An 18,821-nucleotide genomic window follows, 5' to 3' on the forward strand; every position below is an offset into this window, starting at 1 on the left:
TCTGCATTGACCCACAACACCCTGAAGACAAATGTCACCCTGTCTGATGATGATGTGAGAGTGGCAGATGAGGTCCTCTAGGTGCTTAAACCCCTCAAAAGTGTTCCATCTCTACTGAGCACTGAAACTTCACCATCTGTGTCAATGATCCTGCCACTGAAAACAAGGATTCTACAATCCATGGCTCCAAGTGTGGAAGACAGCAGCATCACTCCAGATGTCAGCCTTTATTTCACTACCTATGTTTCAAGGAAGATGATGTTTCTTCTTATGTTGCACTTAAACTTGTTTTTTATTAATGGTCATTGGTCCAAGTTTAAAGAAAGGAGGAATGCCTTTTTATGTTGCACTGTTTTTCATTAATTATGTTAAAAGGAAAATAAAAATGCATGTCAAGTTGATCAACAGATTGTATTATTCTCCAGTGCAATAACAGTACTGAAATGAAGGCAAAAAGGGCATTAATGGGAGCTTTAAAAAAAAAAAAAGAAGAAAAAAAGAAGTAACTAAATAGTTACTTTTCACAGTAACGCATTACTTTTTGGTGTAAGTAACTGAGTTAGTAACCGAGTTACTTTTGAAATAAAGTAAATAGTAACTGTAACTAGTTACTGGTTTTCAGTAACTAACCCAACACTGTGTGTGATGCATTGAATTGTTGCGTCTGTTATGGCTCTTGGAAATGACACAAATCACAATAAATGTTTGATCAAATGGTTTTGCTGGTTAAATTAACAAAGTATAATAATATATGTTTTATGTATTATATATGCACTGTATATGTATTTTGCCAACATGGTAGAATCATGTGATAGGGCAGGTTGTATTATGTTTTTCTGTCACTTTGAGGAAATGGCATAAAGAGGAAGATGACAATACAATGTAACCTGGACAATTATGTATAGAACAGAGGAGATTATGTTGATTTTTTTGTTTGTGAGTTTTGTTTTAAGCAATTATTTTCTTGACAAAACCTCTCCATCATCCAACTATTGATTTCTCGTGGCTGGTTAAAAAATAGTGAAACAGGATGCGTTTCTTTATTAGATGTAATGCGTACAGTGACAAACACATACGTGAATTGCCGTTACCGAGAATCAAATCCACGTCATGTGGCATAATAGGCAACTGTACAAACCAATTCGCTATTTATCATTACCTGCACAGTGGCCTTGTGGTTAGAGTGTCCGCCCTGAGATTGGTAGGTCGTGAGTTCAAACCCCGGCCAAGTCATACCAAAGACTATAAAAATGGGACCCATTACCCAGAGGTGGGATCAAGTCATTGCTTTGCAAGTCACAAGTAAGTCTCAAGTCTTTACCCTCAAGTCTCGAGTCAAGTCCCGAGTCAAGACAGGGCAAGTCCGAGTCAAGTCCCAAGTCCTGCATTTTGAGTTTCGAGTCCTTTCAAGTCATTTAACCACAGACTAATATATTTACACAGATTGTGTATGCTTTTAAAATGCTGTATTTATTTATTAAAACAAGTGCATTTGAAATTGCAGGGAAAAAGATAGTGCTGACATTGCACTTCAAAATAGCACTATTAACCAGTCATTTTAAACATGTAACTCATTCCTTTACAGAATAAACACATTTGAAAAAAAAACAAGTGCAACTGTACTTATTTGCACAAAAGTGTTAACATTGTATTTCCATGGCATATTGCATTGTAACTAGTTCCACAGCAGTTTCTATCCTGTTCTTACCTTATCTCATTGATCTCATCTCATACTGTATGTGTGTTTATGTGTGCGTACACATGAAAAACATAACAAATATATGAACATAACAATGAACAGAGTTGTACTTTTTAGATGTCAGGACCCTATGCAATATGTACACATATTCTTAATATAGTATACATTTTAACTGACCTTTATTTGACTATGTTTGTCTTTTTGTAGGTGGCTAAAATACGCGGTGCTGCTGACTGCCGTCTAACGTTACGTTACTGTGTGTGATACATTGACTAACGTAACGTTATGTATAGGTACCTCATGAAACCCTGCTTAAAAAAAATCACTTGACAAAAAGTATGAATAAGGTAGCAAACTGCAGTGGACGCAACAGATTGCCGTGTTTGCAATGACGTTATAACCATAGACATCTTATAAGTAGACGCAGCATTGGCTGCTGTGACGTGAGCAATTTGGCCGCCATCTTGAAGTGCTGATGAGGAGCCGGCGAGCAGCCAAAACTGACAGATGACAGGTAGAAAACAAAGATGGTGGTGTTCACCGTTTTCCTGCTCAAATGAGCGGACTGTTGAAAATAGGAATCGGGGGATTACTTTTCACAAGTGAGATTTAACATTAACGTACTATTGGTTGTATTTTATGAAAATAATATTACCACAGAGTTGAGAAGGATCAAAGATCTTCAATATTTGTATGTGAAAATCACAAAGAAATCTTCTGGGGGAGGATGACGCCCCTACAGGGGTTTGGTTTACAAACTTTCAGCCCCACCTAAAACAAAATTCACCAGCCGCCACTGATTATGATGCATTCTCATTTTAGGCAAAGTATAAGACAATACTTTCTTAACAGTATAATTGTAACCAGGAATCAGTCTTCAAGTAACAATATTCAAATACTAACATTGTTGGGTTGAACAGAATTTGGTTTTATTCTGAATCCAGTGAAACAGATTGGTGGTTTTAGCTGATATGAAGACTTTCAGGTGTTTATATATGTTTAAGTATTTGGCAGAAGCTTTTATCCAAAGCGACTTAGATAAAATAATACATATAAAACAATCACTGCAAACATTATCATTTAAGGGAAGAATGTAATAGAAAATATCAATACAAAGTGTCAAGACAGAATAAACTCTCTGCTGCTGAAGCAACAGAGATACAGTCTATAGGTCCCTAAGATATATAGATATCTAATGTATTCATACATTGTTTATGTAGGATACACACATATGTATATATAACCTAATCATATTGTTTCTTCAATTTAAAAATAGATTACCGTTTTTTTTCCCCCTTCTCTGGGATTATATTCCCAGTTTTGATCTCGGACGTCTGGTCATTTATAGCGTATAAGAATATTATATTACTGTTAAGCAAACTATGAATAATAAAACACGCCAAAACATGTGTCTGTTATCATGGCTACACGTATGACAAAAAAGGGGGTGAAAATCAGTCGTATTCAGTGAGGTAAGATGAATTAAATGCGCTGACAGTTCATTGCTCCTGCCAAATGAATTGCACTGAGTGGAGCGGATCACCACTCCAAGATGGCGGCCACGCGCCTCGTCTGCGCCAGTAGGTAGTAGCGCTCCATGCTGCGTCTACTTATAAGATGTCTATGGTTATAACGTCAGCAGTGAGTTTGCAGCCTCACTGATTTAACTACACAGCAAATAAAAGTCACGTTACTTAGCCAATAAACGTTATCTTACATTCAAAACTTACCCTTCTTTGTGCAACTTCAAATGTCGAACGAAGTTGGAAGTTGTTGCGTCTCCGTCTGTAATATTCGAACTGCGTGATTTGCATACCGCAATTCGTTTTTTGTTGACCAAGTCGTAGTTTTTATACCCGAACGAAACCAATTTTAACATAATTGTTTATCACTGGCACGTTGTTGGACAACTCTAGTTCATTGGTTGTCCTGCAATTTGATTGGATGAATGCTGTGTGATGAAAACAACGTATATCTAATTTGATTGGCTGTTGTACTGACAGCACACCAGCTGACAGGAACAACACGCTGATAGACAGACGAAGACAATTAAAAATACGGAGCGCTCCCAAATAACTTTTTAAGCTTTGGATTTTGGGGAAAGTGGCAAGTCATGTCAAGTCATGTCAAGTCAAAAGGCTCAAGTCCAAGTGAAGTCACAAGTCATTGATGTTAAAGTCTAAGTCGAGTTGCAAGTCTCTTCACATTTTGTCAAGTCGAGTCTAAAGTCATCAAATTCATGACTCGAGTCTGACTCGAGTCCAAGTCATGTGACTCGAGTCCACACCTCTGCCATTACCTCCCCGCTTGGCACTCAGCATCAAGGCTTGGATTTGGGGGTTAAATCACCAAAATGATTCCTCTGCGCGGCCACTGCTGATCACTGCTCCCCTCACCTCCCAGGGTGTAAAACAAGGGGATGGGTCAAATGCAAAGGGTAATTTCACCACACCTAGTGTGTGTGACTATCACTGGTACTTTATTTTTTAACTTGAACTGATATTGCCTGATCGGATGGGATTAAGTTTGCTGATCTTGGCAGCGAGGCTTCACATGTCATAATTTCCGGCTCCTCCCCCATGTGAAGCAAGCCCTGATACCCGCTTCGGGGAAACGCCCCCTGCGTTACTCCACACATGCCTCGAAGCTTCGGCACATTTCCTCCCATCACTACCTCTGAGCTATTTTTGATATTCTTTGGGTTTGTGCTACTAAAAATAAAGAATTAAAAAAATATCTTTAAGATGTACAGTAAAATGTGATCATAAGCTGTTCTAATATAAACATATTTAGTACTCTGTGACAAAGAAATGAGGCAACAAAAACATACTTTGAAAGGAATACATTTAATAACATCATTTTTTAGGAAATAAACAATAGATACAACAACACATCAGCAAATCATTTAAAAAAAATAGACTCAGTAAATCTTAACCAGTACAAATCTCTCCTTCATGCTTTCTTCTGAAAGTGACACATAAAAATAATATTCCTCTTATCTTCTTGTAAGGATGACCCAAAACTGGAATATACTCCTGTTAGCAGTATGTGTTATGATGCCGCATCAATCAATTAATCTAAATTTATTTACAGTATATATAGCCTTTAATCACAAATACCTCAAAGGGCTGTACAAACCACAACGATATCCTCGTCTCTGATCCCACATCAGAGCATGGCGGCTGTTGGCGTGACCCCAGGATGCAGAGACAGCAGGAGACATGCTGTTAAAAGGACGTGACACGGTCCTTTTAATAGGGACAGATACAAGGCAAAACAGAGAGCATTGGGGTTAACAGGGACATCAGTTCACTGGTGAGACACTAGTGTATTGCAGTCGGCAGAAAAACACAGCAAGCTTGTGGGCAACACAATGCATATGAAGCCACAATTCGAAAGCATCACAACCAGCACCGTCAACCTGATGAAGCAGAAACCTTCTGATTGGCAATTAGGGGCAGGTGAATAGACCAGCACTCTGACAGGAGGTAAAGTTAACAACAAGCATGACAAAAGGAAGTTTAACTGGAAAAATAAGAGCATAACACAGGAACTAAAACACAAAATAAAATACTTTGTCATTGTAAACAAATACAAGGAACTTTTTGTTCAGCGACTCTATGTCCACAGCAGCTGAAGATAAATAAACAATAAAAAAAAAGACAAAGATTCAAAAACACATTGGCAGCTTAAAAACAGGAAAACTCTAAGATAGACTAAAATAACAATTGTTCACACACAAAACAAGTCAAGTTTCAGGACAGGTGTGTGCCTCAAGATTGTAGTTGATGTTTCACTTGCAACATTGTTCTTTGGTTCTACAACTTGCAAGGAAAATAAAACAGGATTAAGAAACCAATACATTTTTGGATGGAGACAAGACACACTAATACAACGTTCAATGTTCATTGTTGCATTCAAAACAGAAGCACCTGCAATGTGTCAACAAAACATGAAATTAAGTTTGGCAAGTGTGTAAAGTCAATAACAGAGTAAAAATCATACATAAAGCTGGTGAAGGTTGTAAACATGCTGGCAGGGCAATAAAAGGGTCAGCTGTATTTTAGAAACATAAAACGGTAATCCTTAATTAGAGAGTAAAAAAACATAATGCAATACAACACAACAAAAGAGAACAGCTGTCTGAAGAACTCCATAATGCTTCCTGCTTTTCCGGTGTGCTAGCTTGTGGTGAAAGAACTTTACTGTCTGGATATCAGCATAATTGAATTGTAATTTCTACAAGGTTCAAATATATTTGACCCGTCTCGGTTGTTAATTAGGATCCAGTAATACATGCCTGTACTGCTCTGCCAGCTATATTTGCTTTTGCAGCTGTAGCATAGCTTTCTTGACATCCATCCATCCATTTTCTACCACTTGTCCCTTATGGGGTCGCGGGGGGGTGCTGGAGCTTATCCCAGCTGCACATGAGCAAAAGGCGAGGTACACCCTGGGCAAGTCGCCACCTCATCACAGGGCCAACACAGATAGACAGACAACATTCACACTCACATTCACACACTAGGGCCAAGTTAGTGTTGCCAATCAACCTATGCCCAGGTGCATGTCTTTGGAGGTGGTAGGACGTCGGAGTACCCGGAGGGAAACCACGTAGTCACGGGGAGAACATGCAAACCCCACACAGAAAGATCTCGAGCTTAGGATCGAACCCAGGACCTTCGTATTGTGTAAACCAAAAATAAAAATAGACCGCATAATTCTTGAGGCATTTTAGTACAATGAGGTATTAATGTGTCATCACACAAAGCATGCCGGTAAATTGATCTAGTGAATGTCAAATAACATCTTGCACAACCATAATTCATATATTGGACACGCATGGTATTCACATACCCTCAGATGGATATTATTATATATTTACGCAGAGCAGTACATAGATGTATACAGCACAAACTCTATATGATATATTCAAAGAGTGAAATTTCATATTGCTAGATTATGATACATCCATCGTACAGTCACACACAAAAATACTTGACAAAAACGTATTAAATATTCTGCTGCATTAAATACATAAGTATTGATGTGGCATCGTGTTTACACAACACACAAGTGTACACACGGCATCACATCAGCAAACAAGTCACCACTTATTTTCTGCACAAATTTAACGTGAAGTTTAAATGCAGGATATATGTTGCAGTATATTTAAGCAGTGTTGCAGCAAATATGTTGCAGTATGTTTAAGCAGTATTGCAGCAAATATATTATGTTGAAGCAAATATAATGTGAATGTTGCAGCAAATACAATATGCTTGTTGCAGCAAACATACTGTATGTATGTTGCAACGTCAAGTCTTGTGAAAAACAGCTGCAACTGGCATTGAATCCAGTGGAGTGTTGTCATTGTCCGTGATTGGTTAAATGTTGACTTTGAATTAAGTTCGAGTTTATTTAGAACATGCACATCTAATGCTCACAATTACACAGTTCATCATGTCTGAAAAGAAGTAGGAAGGAGCTGTGCTTACATGTTCCAATCCAATCACAAATAAACGTGTTCACTTCCTGTGTTTCATGTCTGCAACTCAAGAGCTACGAGCAAAACCCTGGAATGAGGCAGGGAAAAAAAGAGAAAACACACCCCAATCTATGCAAGGAAAGCCAACTCTCTCCAAAGTCCTGAGTGCACTTCACACACACGTTGCACATGTTGAAATATGCTAATAAAGCTGGAAGCAGCTGGGTGATCTGTCATTAGCCAAATGTTGCAGATATTGGAGAAAGTTGGACAAGAGCAGAGCTTATTGGGTTAGAAAGTTGGACAATGTTGGAATAAGATTGTTCATGACACCTAAATGTTGTCGAATTTGACTGGTTCTCAGTACTCAGCTTCTGGTCTTACAGTCTCTGTTGATTGCCTTGTCAACTACAGTAGTATATAGTTGGTGTTTGGCTCCACCGGTGGTATTGCCAATGTCCTTCTGTGCTTATGTATTGTTCCGTATGCTTGCTCACGTTGGCTGCTATGATACCTGTTAGGAGCCTCCATGTGGTGCTGAGGCAGGTTATAGGTCAGTAGTTTAAGGGCACTGGTGCCTTCTTGGGGTCTTTCATGGTGAGGACTGTCTGACCTTGAGTTAGCCACCGTGATGTTAGTAGCTGGTTCATTTGTGCTGCCGGTCGTTCACGTAGTACAGTAAACTTTTTAAGACAGTAGGCCTAATCATGTCGGTCACTGGTGCTGTCCAGCTCTTCATCTTGGACACTACTGTTTGGATATCTGACGCTTTTATGACTACTGGGTTTTGTTCTAGGAGGTTGCTGTGCTCTGCTTGTCTTAGATGGTTTCATTGACCAGGTCATTGTATTATCAGGGCATTCAACAATTACTATTGGATTCTTTAGTCTGTCCTATAAAAGTCCAAGCACTCTTTATAAGTTCATGTCTATACAGACGATGCTCTGCTCATTGAACGTTGGTGTTGTGTGATGCCTCCTTTTCAAAGATACTCTTCCAGTGTTGGTCTGTCTGTTTCGATCTCATTACTTTGTCACAGAGAGTAGAGCTTTGCTCGGAATAAACATTTTTTTAAAGTCTTAAACAACCTGCTGTACTTGGATCCTTTTATTTGAGAGCACATTAAACATGTGGAGTTTGCTGAGCATTCTGTTGTGTTTACTGAGGGAGGTGACGGCAAACAGACACCAGGGGGCAGTATGTACAATATTTATTATATATAATAAATACATATAATAATAATAACAACAAACAATCCAACTAAACTAAGGAAATGGAGTGTGAACTAGAATACAAGAGTGTGTAGTGTAAGACTATGTGTGTAATTTAACTGAAGTGAGTGTTACCAACGTGTTGAACGAGATACGAGGAAGTCCAGGGGGCAGGCAGATGATCAGGGGCGAGAGCGAGGCGTCAGAATCCAGGGGCGAGAGAAAGGTCGAGGAACGAAGGAGGCAGTCAGAGTCCAGAGGGAGATCCAGGGGAAAGTGAGACGCACACCTCACTTTCCAGGCGACGGAGGGTACTGCGGGGACACGGGAGAAGACAGGGGACAAATCAAGGCACGGAGAGGAAACATGAATCGAGCATTAAGCTTGTTGCTTATGGTACACCATGAGAAAACTAAGTTCCCGCGCCGATCCTAGGGTCCACTGGTCTTTTAAACAGCTCGCCCTCATCAGTTCCAGGTGTGATGATTGCCAGCGAGTGATTGCAGCCTGTGGCTGCTGCAGCAGGGTGGAGACGCGCGCGGCGCGTTCCTGGATGTGCGCACCCGTGGGCGTGTCCCGAGGTGCGCACAGACGGAGCCTCCAAGTGTTCCCGCAGAGGAGGGAGAATCAGACTGCGCGTGCACCGTAACAGTATCCCCCCCCCTATGGACAGATTCCAGATGTCCTGGAAGTCGAACCCCCGAAAAAACAGGAACAACAGTCAAGGGAGGGCGGAGGGGCGAACTGGTGGTGGGTCGCCGGCCCAAGTGTCCCCGAATCCACCGAGGACGAGTCTGATGGCGGCGGCGAGAAGAACGCCGCTGAAGCCGGCGAGGCGGGCGACCAAGGGACGGCCACCATCTTGGCCGTCGGGAAGGCGGAGGCGAATGGCGCCGTGGTGCGTCCCGCTGGAACCGAAGAGGAGGGCGGCGCCGTGGTGCGTGCCGCCGGCAACGAAGAGGAGGGCATCGCCGTGGTGCGTGCCGCCGGCAACGAAGAGGAGGGCGGCGCCGTGGTGCGTGCCGCCGGCAACGAAGAGGAGGGCGGCGCCGTGGTGCGTGCCGCCGGCAACGAAGAGAAGGGCATCGCCGTGGTGCGTTCCGCCGGCAACGAAGAGGAGGGCGGCGCCGTGGTGCGTGCCGCCGGGAACGAAGAGGAGGGCGGCGCCGTGGTACGGCCCGCCAGACACGAGGAGGAGGGCACGTTGTTGTCTGAGGTGAAGAGGAAGACGCCGTCGTCTGAGGCGTGGAAGCAGCGGACGTCATCGGCGAGGCAGGCGTGGAGGAAGACGCCATCGGCAAGGTAGGCATGGAAGCAGCGGACGTTGGCAGCGCCGCAGACGAGGAGGACGGCTGAGGATCAGGCCAAGGTGCTGAGGTCGGCGCTGCCGGCCGAGGGGCAGAGGTCGAGGCCAGCCTGGAAGCTGGAGGAGACGCAGGGGTCAACCTGGGAGCTGGTGCTAGCTCGGACGCTAGCCTGGGAGCTGGTGCTAGCTCGGACGCTAGCCGAGGGACTGGTGCTATCTCGGACGCTAGCCGAGGGACTGGTGCTAGCTCGGACGCTAGCCGAGGGACTGGTGCTAGCCCGGACGCTAGCCGAGGGACTGGTGCTAGCCCGGACGCTAGCCGAGGGACAGGTGCTAGCCCGGACGCTAGCCGAGAGACAGGTGCTAGCCCGGACGCTAGCCGAGGGACAGGTGCTAGCCCGGACGCTAGCCGAGGGACTGGTGCTAGCCCGGACGCTAGCCGAGGGACAGGTGCTAGCCCGGACGCTAGCCGAGGGACAGGTGCTAGCCCGGACGCTAGCCGAGGGACAGGTGCTAGCCCGGACGCTAGCCGAGGGACAGGTGCTAGCTCGGACGCTAGCCGAGGGACAGGTGCTAGCTCGGACGCTAGCCGAGGGACAGGTGCTAGCTCGGACGCTAGCCGAGGGACAGGTGCTAGCTCGGACGCTAGCCGAGGGACAGGTGCTAGCTCGGACGCTAGCCAAGGGACAGGTGCTAGCTCGGACGCTAGCCGAGTGACAGGTGCTAGCTCGGACGCTAGCCGAGGGGCAGGTGCTAGCTCGGACGCTAGCCGAGGGGCTGGTGCTAGCTCGGACGCTAGCCGAGGGGCTGGTGCTAGCTCGGACGCTAGCCGAGGGGCTGGTGCTAGCTCGGGAACAGGTGCTGGTAGCGTGGTTGATGGGTGCGGCCAGGCAAACTGAAAGATCGATGGTAGCGGTCTTGCTGGCCGCAGCTGTGCTACCTCACCAGCACGGCTGTCGGTACCATTCCCCCCCTCCAAAGGCGGATTCCAGACGCTTCCAGTAGACTGAGGAACAGACACTGAGGGTGGAAAGAGGGTGTCCAGGCGGCGAGAAAATTCTTCCTTGCCCATATTGCTACTAAACATGCCTTTCCACGACATGTCGACAGGACCAGACATATCCTCCCGTGATGAGCAAAAAAAAGAAAAAGACATAGTGAATGGGGCAAAAAGAGGAGAGAAAAAAAAAAAAAATCACAGGGGGCGGAACGAAAGTCACTAGGGGCGGGGCTAAGGAACTGTGCCGTCAGGTCCTTTAATAATTTTGGCGGGAACTTACTGTTGTGTTTACTGAGGGAGGTGACGGCAAACAGACACCAGGGGGCAGTATGTACAATATTTATTATATATAATAAATATATATAATAATAATAACAACAACAAACAATCCAACTAAACTAAGGAAATGGAGTGTGAACTAGAATACAAGAGTGTGTAGTGTAAGACTATGTGTGTAATTTAACTGAAGTGAGTGTTACCAACGTGTTGAACGAGATACGAGGAAGTCCAGGGGGCAGGCAGATGATCCGGGGCGAGAGCGAGGCGTCAGAATCAGGGGCGAGAGAAAGGTCGAGGAACGAAGGAGGCAGTCAGAGTTTAGAGGGAGATCCAGGGGAAAGTGAGACGCACACCTCATTTTCCAGGCAACGTAGGGTACTGCGGGGACACGGGAGAAGACAGGGGACAAATCAAGGCACGGAGAGGAAACATGAATCGAGCATAAAGCTTGTTGCTTACGGTACACCATGAGAAAACTAAGTTCCCGCGCCGATCCTAGGGTCCACTGGTCTTTTAAACAGCTCGCCCTCATCAGTTCCAGGTGTGATGATTGCCAGCGAGTGATTGCAGCTGGTGGCTGCTGCAGCAGGGCGGAGACGCGCGCGGCGCGTTCCTGGATGTGCGCACCCGTGGGCGTGTCCCGAGGTGCGCACAGACGGAGCCTCCAAGTGTTCCCGCAGAGGAGGGAGAATCAGACTGCGCGTGCGCCGTAACAGTACCCCCCCCCCCCCCTATGGACAGATTCCAGATGTCCTGGAAGTCGAACCCCCGAAAAAACAGGAACAACAGTCAAGGGAGGGCGGAGGGGCGAACTGGTGGTGGGTCGCCGGCCCAAGTGTCCCCGAATCCACCGAGGACGAGTCTGATGGCGGCGGCGAGAAGAACGCCGCTGAAGCCGGCGAGGCGGGCGACCAAGGGACGGCCACCATCTTGGCCGTCGGGAAGGCGGAGGCGAATGGCGCTGTGGTGCGTCCCGCTGGAACCGAAGAGGAGGGCGGCGCCGTGGTGCGTGCCGCCGGCAACGAAGAGGAGGGCATCGCCGTGGTGCGTGCCGCCGGCAACGAAGAGGAGGGCGGCGCCGTGGTGCGTGCTGCCGGCAACGAAGAGGAGGGCGGCGCCGTGGTGCGTGCCGCCGGCAACGAAGAGAAGGGCATCGCCGTGGTGCGTGCCGCCGGCAACGAAGAGGAGGGCGGAGCCGTGGTGCGTGCCGCCGGCAACGAAGAGGAGGGCGGCGCCGTGGTACGGCCCGCCAGACACGAGGAGGAGGGCACGTTGTTGTCTGAGGTGAAGAGGAAGACGCCGTCGTCTGAGGCGTGGAAGCAGCGGACGTCATCGGCGAGGCAGGCATGGAAGCAGCGGACGTTGGCAGCGCCGGAGACGAGGAAGACGGCTGAGGATCAGGCCAAGGTGCTGAGGTCGGCGCTGCCGGCCGAGGGGCAGAGGTCGAGGCCAGCCTGGAAGCTGGAGGAGACGCAGGGGTCAACCTGGGAGCTGGTGCTAGCTCGGACGCTAGCCTGGGAGCTGGTGCTAGCTCGGACGCTAGCCGAGGGACTGGTGCTATCTCGGACGCTAGCCGAGGGACTGGTGCTAGCTCGGACGCTAGCCGAGGGACTGGTGCTAGCTCGGACGCTAGCCGAGGGACTGGTGCTAGCTCGGACGCTAGCCGAGGGACTGGTGCTAGCTCGGACGCTAGCCGAGAAACTGGTGCTAGCCCGGACGCTAGCCGAGGGACTGGTGCTAGCCCGGACGCTAGCCGAGGGACTGGTGCTAGCCCGGACGCTAGCCGAGGGACAGGTGCTAGCCCGGACGCTAGCCGAGGGACAGGTGCTAGCCCGGACGCTAGCCGAGGGACAGGTGCTAGCCCGGACGCTAGCCGAGGGACAGGTGCTAGCCCGGACGCTAGTCGAGGGACAGGTGCTAGCTCGGACGCTAGCCGAGGGACAGGTGCTGGCTCGGACGCTAGCCGAGGGACAGGTGCTAGCTCGGACGCTAGCCGAGGGACAAGGGCTAGCTCGGACGCTAGCCGAGGGACAGGTGCTAGCTCGGACGCTAGCCGAGGGACAGGTGCTAGCTCGGACGCTAGCCGAGGGACAGGTGCTAGCTCGGACGCTAGCCGAGGGACAGGTGCTAGCTCGGACGCTAGCCGAGGGGCTGGTGCTAGCTCGGACGCTAGCCGAGGGGCTGGTGCTAGCTCGGGAACAGGTGCTGGTAGCGTGGTTGGTGGGTGCGGCCAGGCAAACTGAAAGATCGATGGTAGCGGTCTTGCTGGCCGCAGCTGTGCTACCTCACCAGCACGGCTGTCGGTACCATTCCCCCCCTCCAAAGGCGGATTCCAGATGCTTCCAGTAGACTGAGGAACAGACACTGAGGGTGGAAAGAGGGTGTCCAGGCGGCGAGAAAATTCTTCCTTGCCCATATTGCTACTAAACATGCCTTTCCACGACATGTCGACAGGACCAGACAAATCCTCCCGTGATGAGCGAAAAAAAGAAAAAGACATAGTGAATGGGGCAAAAAGAGGAGAGAAAAAAAAAAATTCACAGGGGGCGGAACGAAAGTCACTAGGGGCGGGGCTAAGGAACTGTGCCGTCAGGTCCTTTAATAATTTTGGCGGGAACTTACTGTTGTGTTTACTGAGGGAGGTGACGGCAAACAGACACCAGGGGGCATTATGTACAATATTTATTATATATAATAAATATATATAATAATAATAACAACAAACAATCCAACTAAACTAAGGAAATGGAGTGTGAACTAGAATACAAGAGTGTGTAGTGTAAGACTATGTGTGTAATTTAACTGAAGTGAGTGTTACCAACGTGTTGAACGAGATACGAGGAAGTCCAGGGGGCAGGCAGATGATCCGGGGCGAGAGCGAGGCGTCAGAATCAGGGGCGAGAGAAAGGTCGAGGAACGAAGGAGGCAGTCAGAGTCCAGAGGGAGATCCAGGGGAAAGTGAGACGCACAGCTCACTTTCCAGGCGACGGAGGGTACTGCGGGGACACGGGAGAAGACAGGGGACAAATCAAGGCACGGAGAGGAAACATGAATCGAGCTAAGTTCCCGCGCCGATCCTAGGGTCCACTGGTCTTTTAAACAGCTCGCCCTCATCAGTTCCAGGTGTGATGATTGCCAGCGAGTGATTGCAGCTGGTGGCTGCTGCAGCAGGGCGGAGACGTGCGCGGCGCCTTCCTGGATGTGCGCACCCGTGGGCGTGTCCCGAGGTGCGCACAGACGGAGCCTCCAAGTGTTCCCGCAGAGGAGGGAGAATCAGACTGCGCGTGCGCCGTAACACATTCGTGGAGAAAAAGGTGCAATAAAAAAGGGTAAAATTGTATACAAAAACTCCGACAATAATGACTGATAAAATGCTAAAAAGGTAAAAACCACTTAAAAAAACGGTGTTAAATTCTACTGAGTAAGACGCCCAGAATATACAGTACATGAAAATAAATAGTGCAACTATGAACATTAAGAACAAATGATTGCCACTCCTTATTTACTTCCCACACAATCTCATCGACATGAAGCAAAACATAGCAAAAATGCAACAAACACAGAAGGGTAAAAAATAAATACCCCTTTTCCCCTTCAGTTAAAAACCCTGCCGGCAATTTGAAAGCGAATAAAAGAAAACTGAATCTGAATAACGGTAAATTGAAAAAAAAAAAAATCTGTTACACTTAAAAACAACAACACAAAAAGTAACAGTTTAAAAAAATGTGAGGATTGGCATTGCAACACATAATCCAGAAAATATTATGTGTTTAGAACATCTGCATTTTATTTTTTCAATTCAATATTTTACAATATCACTACTTACACAATACAACTTTTTCTACAATGCCAACTGTCTTTTTCTGCACCAAAATTAACTGGCAGTGTTCTGGCTCCATAAAAAAACACCAACACATAACTGTTGTAGAATGGAAAGCTGCTTATGTGTCTCTCCTGCTGTGTAAACAAGCACCACCCACTCTGCTTCTTAGCATTACCTGGTCTTCCTAAAGCTGATGTGACATATTATTACTATCATGACAGTAATGACCAGTATATCACTCAAAAGCATAGACCCCAACCATTGCAACAATTACGATGGTTAAAGACTTACGGCAATTTGAAAATAGCACTGCACATTTATTTACAGCTTTGGTAAGAAACGATTATTCTTATGGCATTCAATGGATTGCAACTGGTTTGTTTGGTTTTGCTATACAAGACCTGATAATGTAATGACCTGGATGAATGATAACATCCATGGACAATAAAGGATTTTGATGTATAAAATTAAAAAGCCTAATTGCCTTATTTTGTCCAGGCCTGGATTAGAGACAACATCATCAATGGCTATCTGAGGTGGAGATTAGTTTGCTAGCTGTGTGCGTGTTTGTGCGTGTGCGCGTGTGTGTGTGTGTGTGTGTGTGTGTGTGTGTGTGTGTGTGTGTGTGTGTGTGTGTGTGTGTGTGTATGTGTGTGTGTGTGTGTGTGTGTGTGTGTGTGTGTGTATGTGTGTGTGTGTGTGTGTGTGTGTGTGTGTAATACCTTGTGTCATGTGACCTGTGAGCGGCGAGCTAATCAGCTTCCCTCAGTCACAGAAGGATTAATGGCGTCTGCAGAGAAAGATAGTGACCACGTTTGCATGGTGCTTCTTCCTAATGACCTCTGACACCCTACACCCCTTCATGGGTGCGGTGTGCTGGGTGCTGCCACTGGAGGAGGAAGGTGAGGAGCTTCTGGATGAGGTAAGAAGCAGTCTGAGAAGCAGGCGAATGTGGCGTGGAATAAGAGCTGCAGAGGGGGGTCGTTGCCTGTGAGGAAAGTGATGAATATGATGTTTCCCCCTCAGCTGCCACGCTCGCCCCTCCACACTTTTCCAAGAGGTCGGGTGGCGACTTTCCTGTCCAGGAAGTCCTATGCCAAAGAGGATGGCCTACAGCCCGGAAGCCCTGCCCACCTGAGTGTGTGTCAACGTGTGCACAGAGTTCTTAAAGAGCTGCTGGACACGGAGAAGTCCTACGTGAAGGTCTGGTACAGGAAGCATGCTCTTGATGCTCCCGTTGATCCTAATAACGGTGTGGTCCTGCTGCTCAAACAGGATCTGGTCTGCTTGTTCGAGGTCTACCTGACTCCTCTGCACAATGAGACCTTCCTCAGTAACGACGAGGTCTGTTCTTCCTCTTCCTCTTCAGAGTAGATCAGAACCTCAGTGTGTCTCTTCCAGAAGGAAGCGCTGGTGGGAATCCTTCCTGAGATGTTGGACTTTCAGCGAGTTTTTCTCCAAACTCTGGAGGACAACATTACCTCCAATCCAGACTTGGACTCACCTGAGCAGTTCAAGGTGAGAATCTTTGTCATTTTTATCGAAGGAGGGAAATGTGGACTTTCATGCTTTGCTTCCAGAAAGTTCTCCTCAAAGTGGGAGCATCTTTCCTGCACTATGCTGACCACTTTAAGCTCTACAGCATCTTCTGTGCCAACCACGTCAAAGTACAGAAGGTCCTGGAGCGAGGTGAGGCTATAATTTCCCCCAAAAGAAAAAAAAAGTAGGACACACAGGAAGAAGTGTTGTTCTCCTCCATGCAGCCAGGACAGACAGAACCTTCAAACACTTTCTGGATACCAGAAACCTGACCAAGCAGCATTCTTCGTCTCTGGACTCCTTCCTCATCAAACCCGTTCAAAGAGTTCTCAAGTACCCGCTTCTGCTGCGAGAACTCATCAGTCTCACTCGGCCCAAAAGCGCCGAGCACATCCGGCTGACAGGTGAGACGACAACCAGCGGTCAGCAGCGATGATCTAATGTCTGCTGGTGTCTACACAGAGGCACTGCAGGCCATGGAGGAGGTGGCCTGTCACATAAATGAGGTGAAGAAGTTATACGAGGATTTTGGACATGTCTTTCAACAGCTAGCCTCAGACAGTCAGGTCAGGTGACCTCTTAAAATTCATCACACGGTGTCTCCATGCAAATTCTGATGACGTGTGCTCAGGTGTCCACGGGGGACTTCCTGGTCCACTCTACGGTGTTGTGGCTCAACTCTCCACCTGGTCTGGGTTGCCTGAAGAAGGAACCAGAACTCACTTTGTTTGGTATGAGGCTCATTAGCACCACCTAATGCTCAAACATGAAAGATGTGTGTGCTTCTGCCTGCAGTATTCCAGCGGGCCGTCATCCTGGCTTTCAGCGACAAGAAGATGGTGAGAGTCTCTCCATCCGGTTGTCTTCTTTCATCCAGCTTCCTCTTATGTCTTCTCTAAACCACAGCCCCCCTTACGCTCGCCTCATCCGGACCTCTCCAGGTTACCCTGGCTGATACCTGTTACGGCGCTCCAAGTCATCCCAGGTCAGCGGCCACGGATCTGCCAATCAGATCAGAGAGAGGGGCCTAAAGGAACACATTGTTTACACTATCCCTGACTGTGTTTAGGCTGGGAGGCGTCGTGCAAGTGGCAGTTGATCCACTACAAGTCTGAGGAGGGAGGAGCCAGTGAGGTGTTCCAGCTGAGCAGCAGGTTTTTCTACCGCTCCTTGTCTTAGCGTCTGGACTGATACTGTTGTCAGTGACACCACTTGTCTTGCAGAGCTTTGGAGAGCAAGATGCTGATAGTGGGAATCCTCCAAAAACTCCTGGCAGACCCAGCTCCCACCGACTCCCTGAGGAGGAGGAACCAGCCCGAGTCGTCCCCCCGTTGGACAAGTCCTGTTGACCAGAAGGACTGTGGTTGGCTGCTAAACTCTCAGATGACAAGTGTCTTACGCTCGGTGACCAGAGACTTGGAGGCTCACCTGCAGACGCTGACCTTCAGCAGGAAAACGGTGGTGACTGGCAGCTGTGACCAAAGGAGGTCCAGGTCTGAGGTCTTGGACCTAGAGAAAGACTTCAGCGTCCACAGCATCGCATCCATGACCAATGAGGACATTTTCTACGAGGTGTTGCTAGAATCTTCGTCTACTGCTGTCCCCGTGCTGCAAGGCTAATGCTAACAGGCTAACCTCTGAACAAAGAGAGCACCAGCTACTAAGTCAAACTCCTTGTTTTTAAACATACTTGGCCAACAAAGCTGATTTTGATTATGATCGGTGTTTCCACAACATAGCCCTGTGATTGGCTGGCAGGTTTCAACAACAACAAAATGACGACTTTTAAAGACATTTTTAAGACCATAATGAATACAATGTAAGACCATTTGACATCAATACTGACAAAAAAGGACAAAGATATAAATAAAAATGGTATATAAATGTAATTACTGCTCTTTCACATTGGATGATATTTTTTTAATATAACTAAGAAAACCAAAAACCTGTATAGTGTAAACTATATCATTAGGGAAAAAACACAGGCTGTAAAGTGGTTTGCATTAGAACCCAATGCATCCAGTTTGCTGGATACTCTTCTTCTTTCCTACCTGTTTTAAATGGTGTACCGCAGGGTTCCATATTAGGTCCGTTGTTGTTTTCCATTTATGTAAATAATCTCTGTGTTCGTGGTCATATCTTGTTCATCCCCCAGTGTTGTGCGAACCTTTGAGCTCCGGCAGTCAGCTTTTGATGTTGTTCAATCCCAGCTGACTCAGTTGAGACTAGTGCTAAATGCACAAAAATATAAGGTGGGGTTATTTTCAAATGGCAAACGATTGTCATTGAGCACTCCAAAAATATTAACTGCTCATAAGGTTGAACTTGAAATGGTCACATATAAGTACTTGGAGATTGTTATTGATGAAAACGTGTTTCTTAAATCTCACACTGGAAAAACTTGTGGCTAAACCTAAAATCAAATTGGGATTTTTCTTTAGAAACAAGTCCTGTTTTTTTCTACAAGTTCGGAAACGCT

General features: G+C 46.9%; 1 protein-coding gene across 2 annotated transcripts; it reads left to right on the plus strand.

Annotated features, from left to right (window-relative positions):
- The first annotated feature begins 15,537 nt into the window (after positions 1-15,537).
- On the plus strand, positions 15,538-18,231 carry LOC133576412 (rho guanine nucleotide exchange factor TIAM2-like). 2 transcript variants are annotated; one of them, XM_061929608.1, is made up of 12 exons: positions 15,538-15,725; positions 15,830-16,006; positions 16,079-16,147; positions 16,205-16,321; positions 16,384-16,492; positions 16,567-16,746; positions 16,805-16,908; positions 16,974-17,073; positions 17,138-17,181; positions 17,249-17,327; positions 17,412-17,496; positions 17,566-18,231. In XM_061929608.1, the coding sequence occupies exons 1-12, from the start codon at positions 15,639-15,641 to the stop codon at positions 17,960-17,962; spliced, it is 1,548 nt and encodes a 515-aa protein (XP_061785592.1). In that variant the 5' UTR covers positions 15,538-15,638; the 3' UTR covers positions 17,963-18,231. The 2 variants fall into 2 exon arrangements, with proteins under 2 accessions (XP_061785592.1, XP_061785593.1); XM_061929609.1 differs by having other exon boundaries at positions 16,208-16,321.
- The last annotated feature ends 590 nt before the right edge of the window (positions 18,232-18,821 follow it).

This window comes from Nerophis lumbriciformis, linkage group LG34 (assembly GCF_033978685.3).
Source record: "Nerophis lumbriciformis linkage group LG34, RoL_Nlum_v2.1, whole genome shotgun sequence".
NCBI classification, from domain to species: domain Eukaryota; kingdom Metazoa; phylum Chordata; class Actinopteri; order Syngnathiformes; family Syngnathidae; genus Nerophis; species Nerophis lumbriciformis.

Bases quoted from the DNA above. Each gene is read 5' to 3' on its own strand.
- LOC133576412 (XM_061929608.1), top strand. From the start codon at position 15,639: ATGACCTCTGACACCCTACACCCCTTCATGGGTGCGGTGTGCTGGGTG. The intron at 16,148-16,204 runs GTCTGTTCTTCC...TGTCTCTTCCAG, and splicing joins CCTTCCTCAGTAACGACGAG to AAGGAAGCGCTGGTGGGAAT. The intron at 17,182-17,248 runs GTGAGAGTCTCT...TCTAAACCACAG, and splicing joins CTTTCAGCGACAAGAAGATG to CCCCCCTTACGCTCGCCTCA.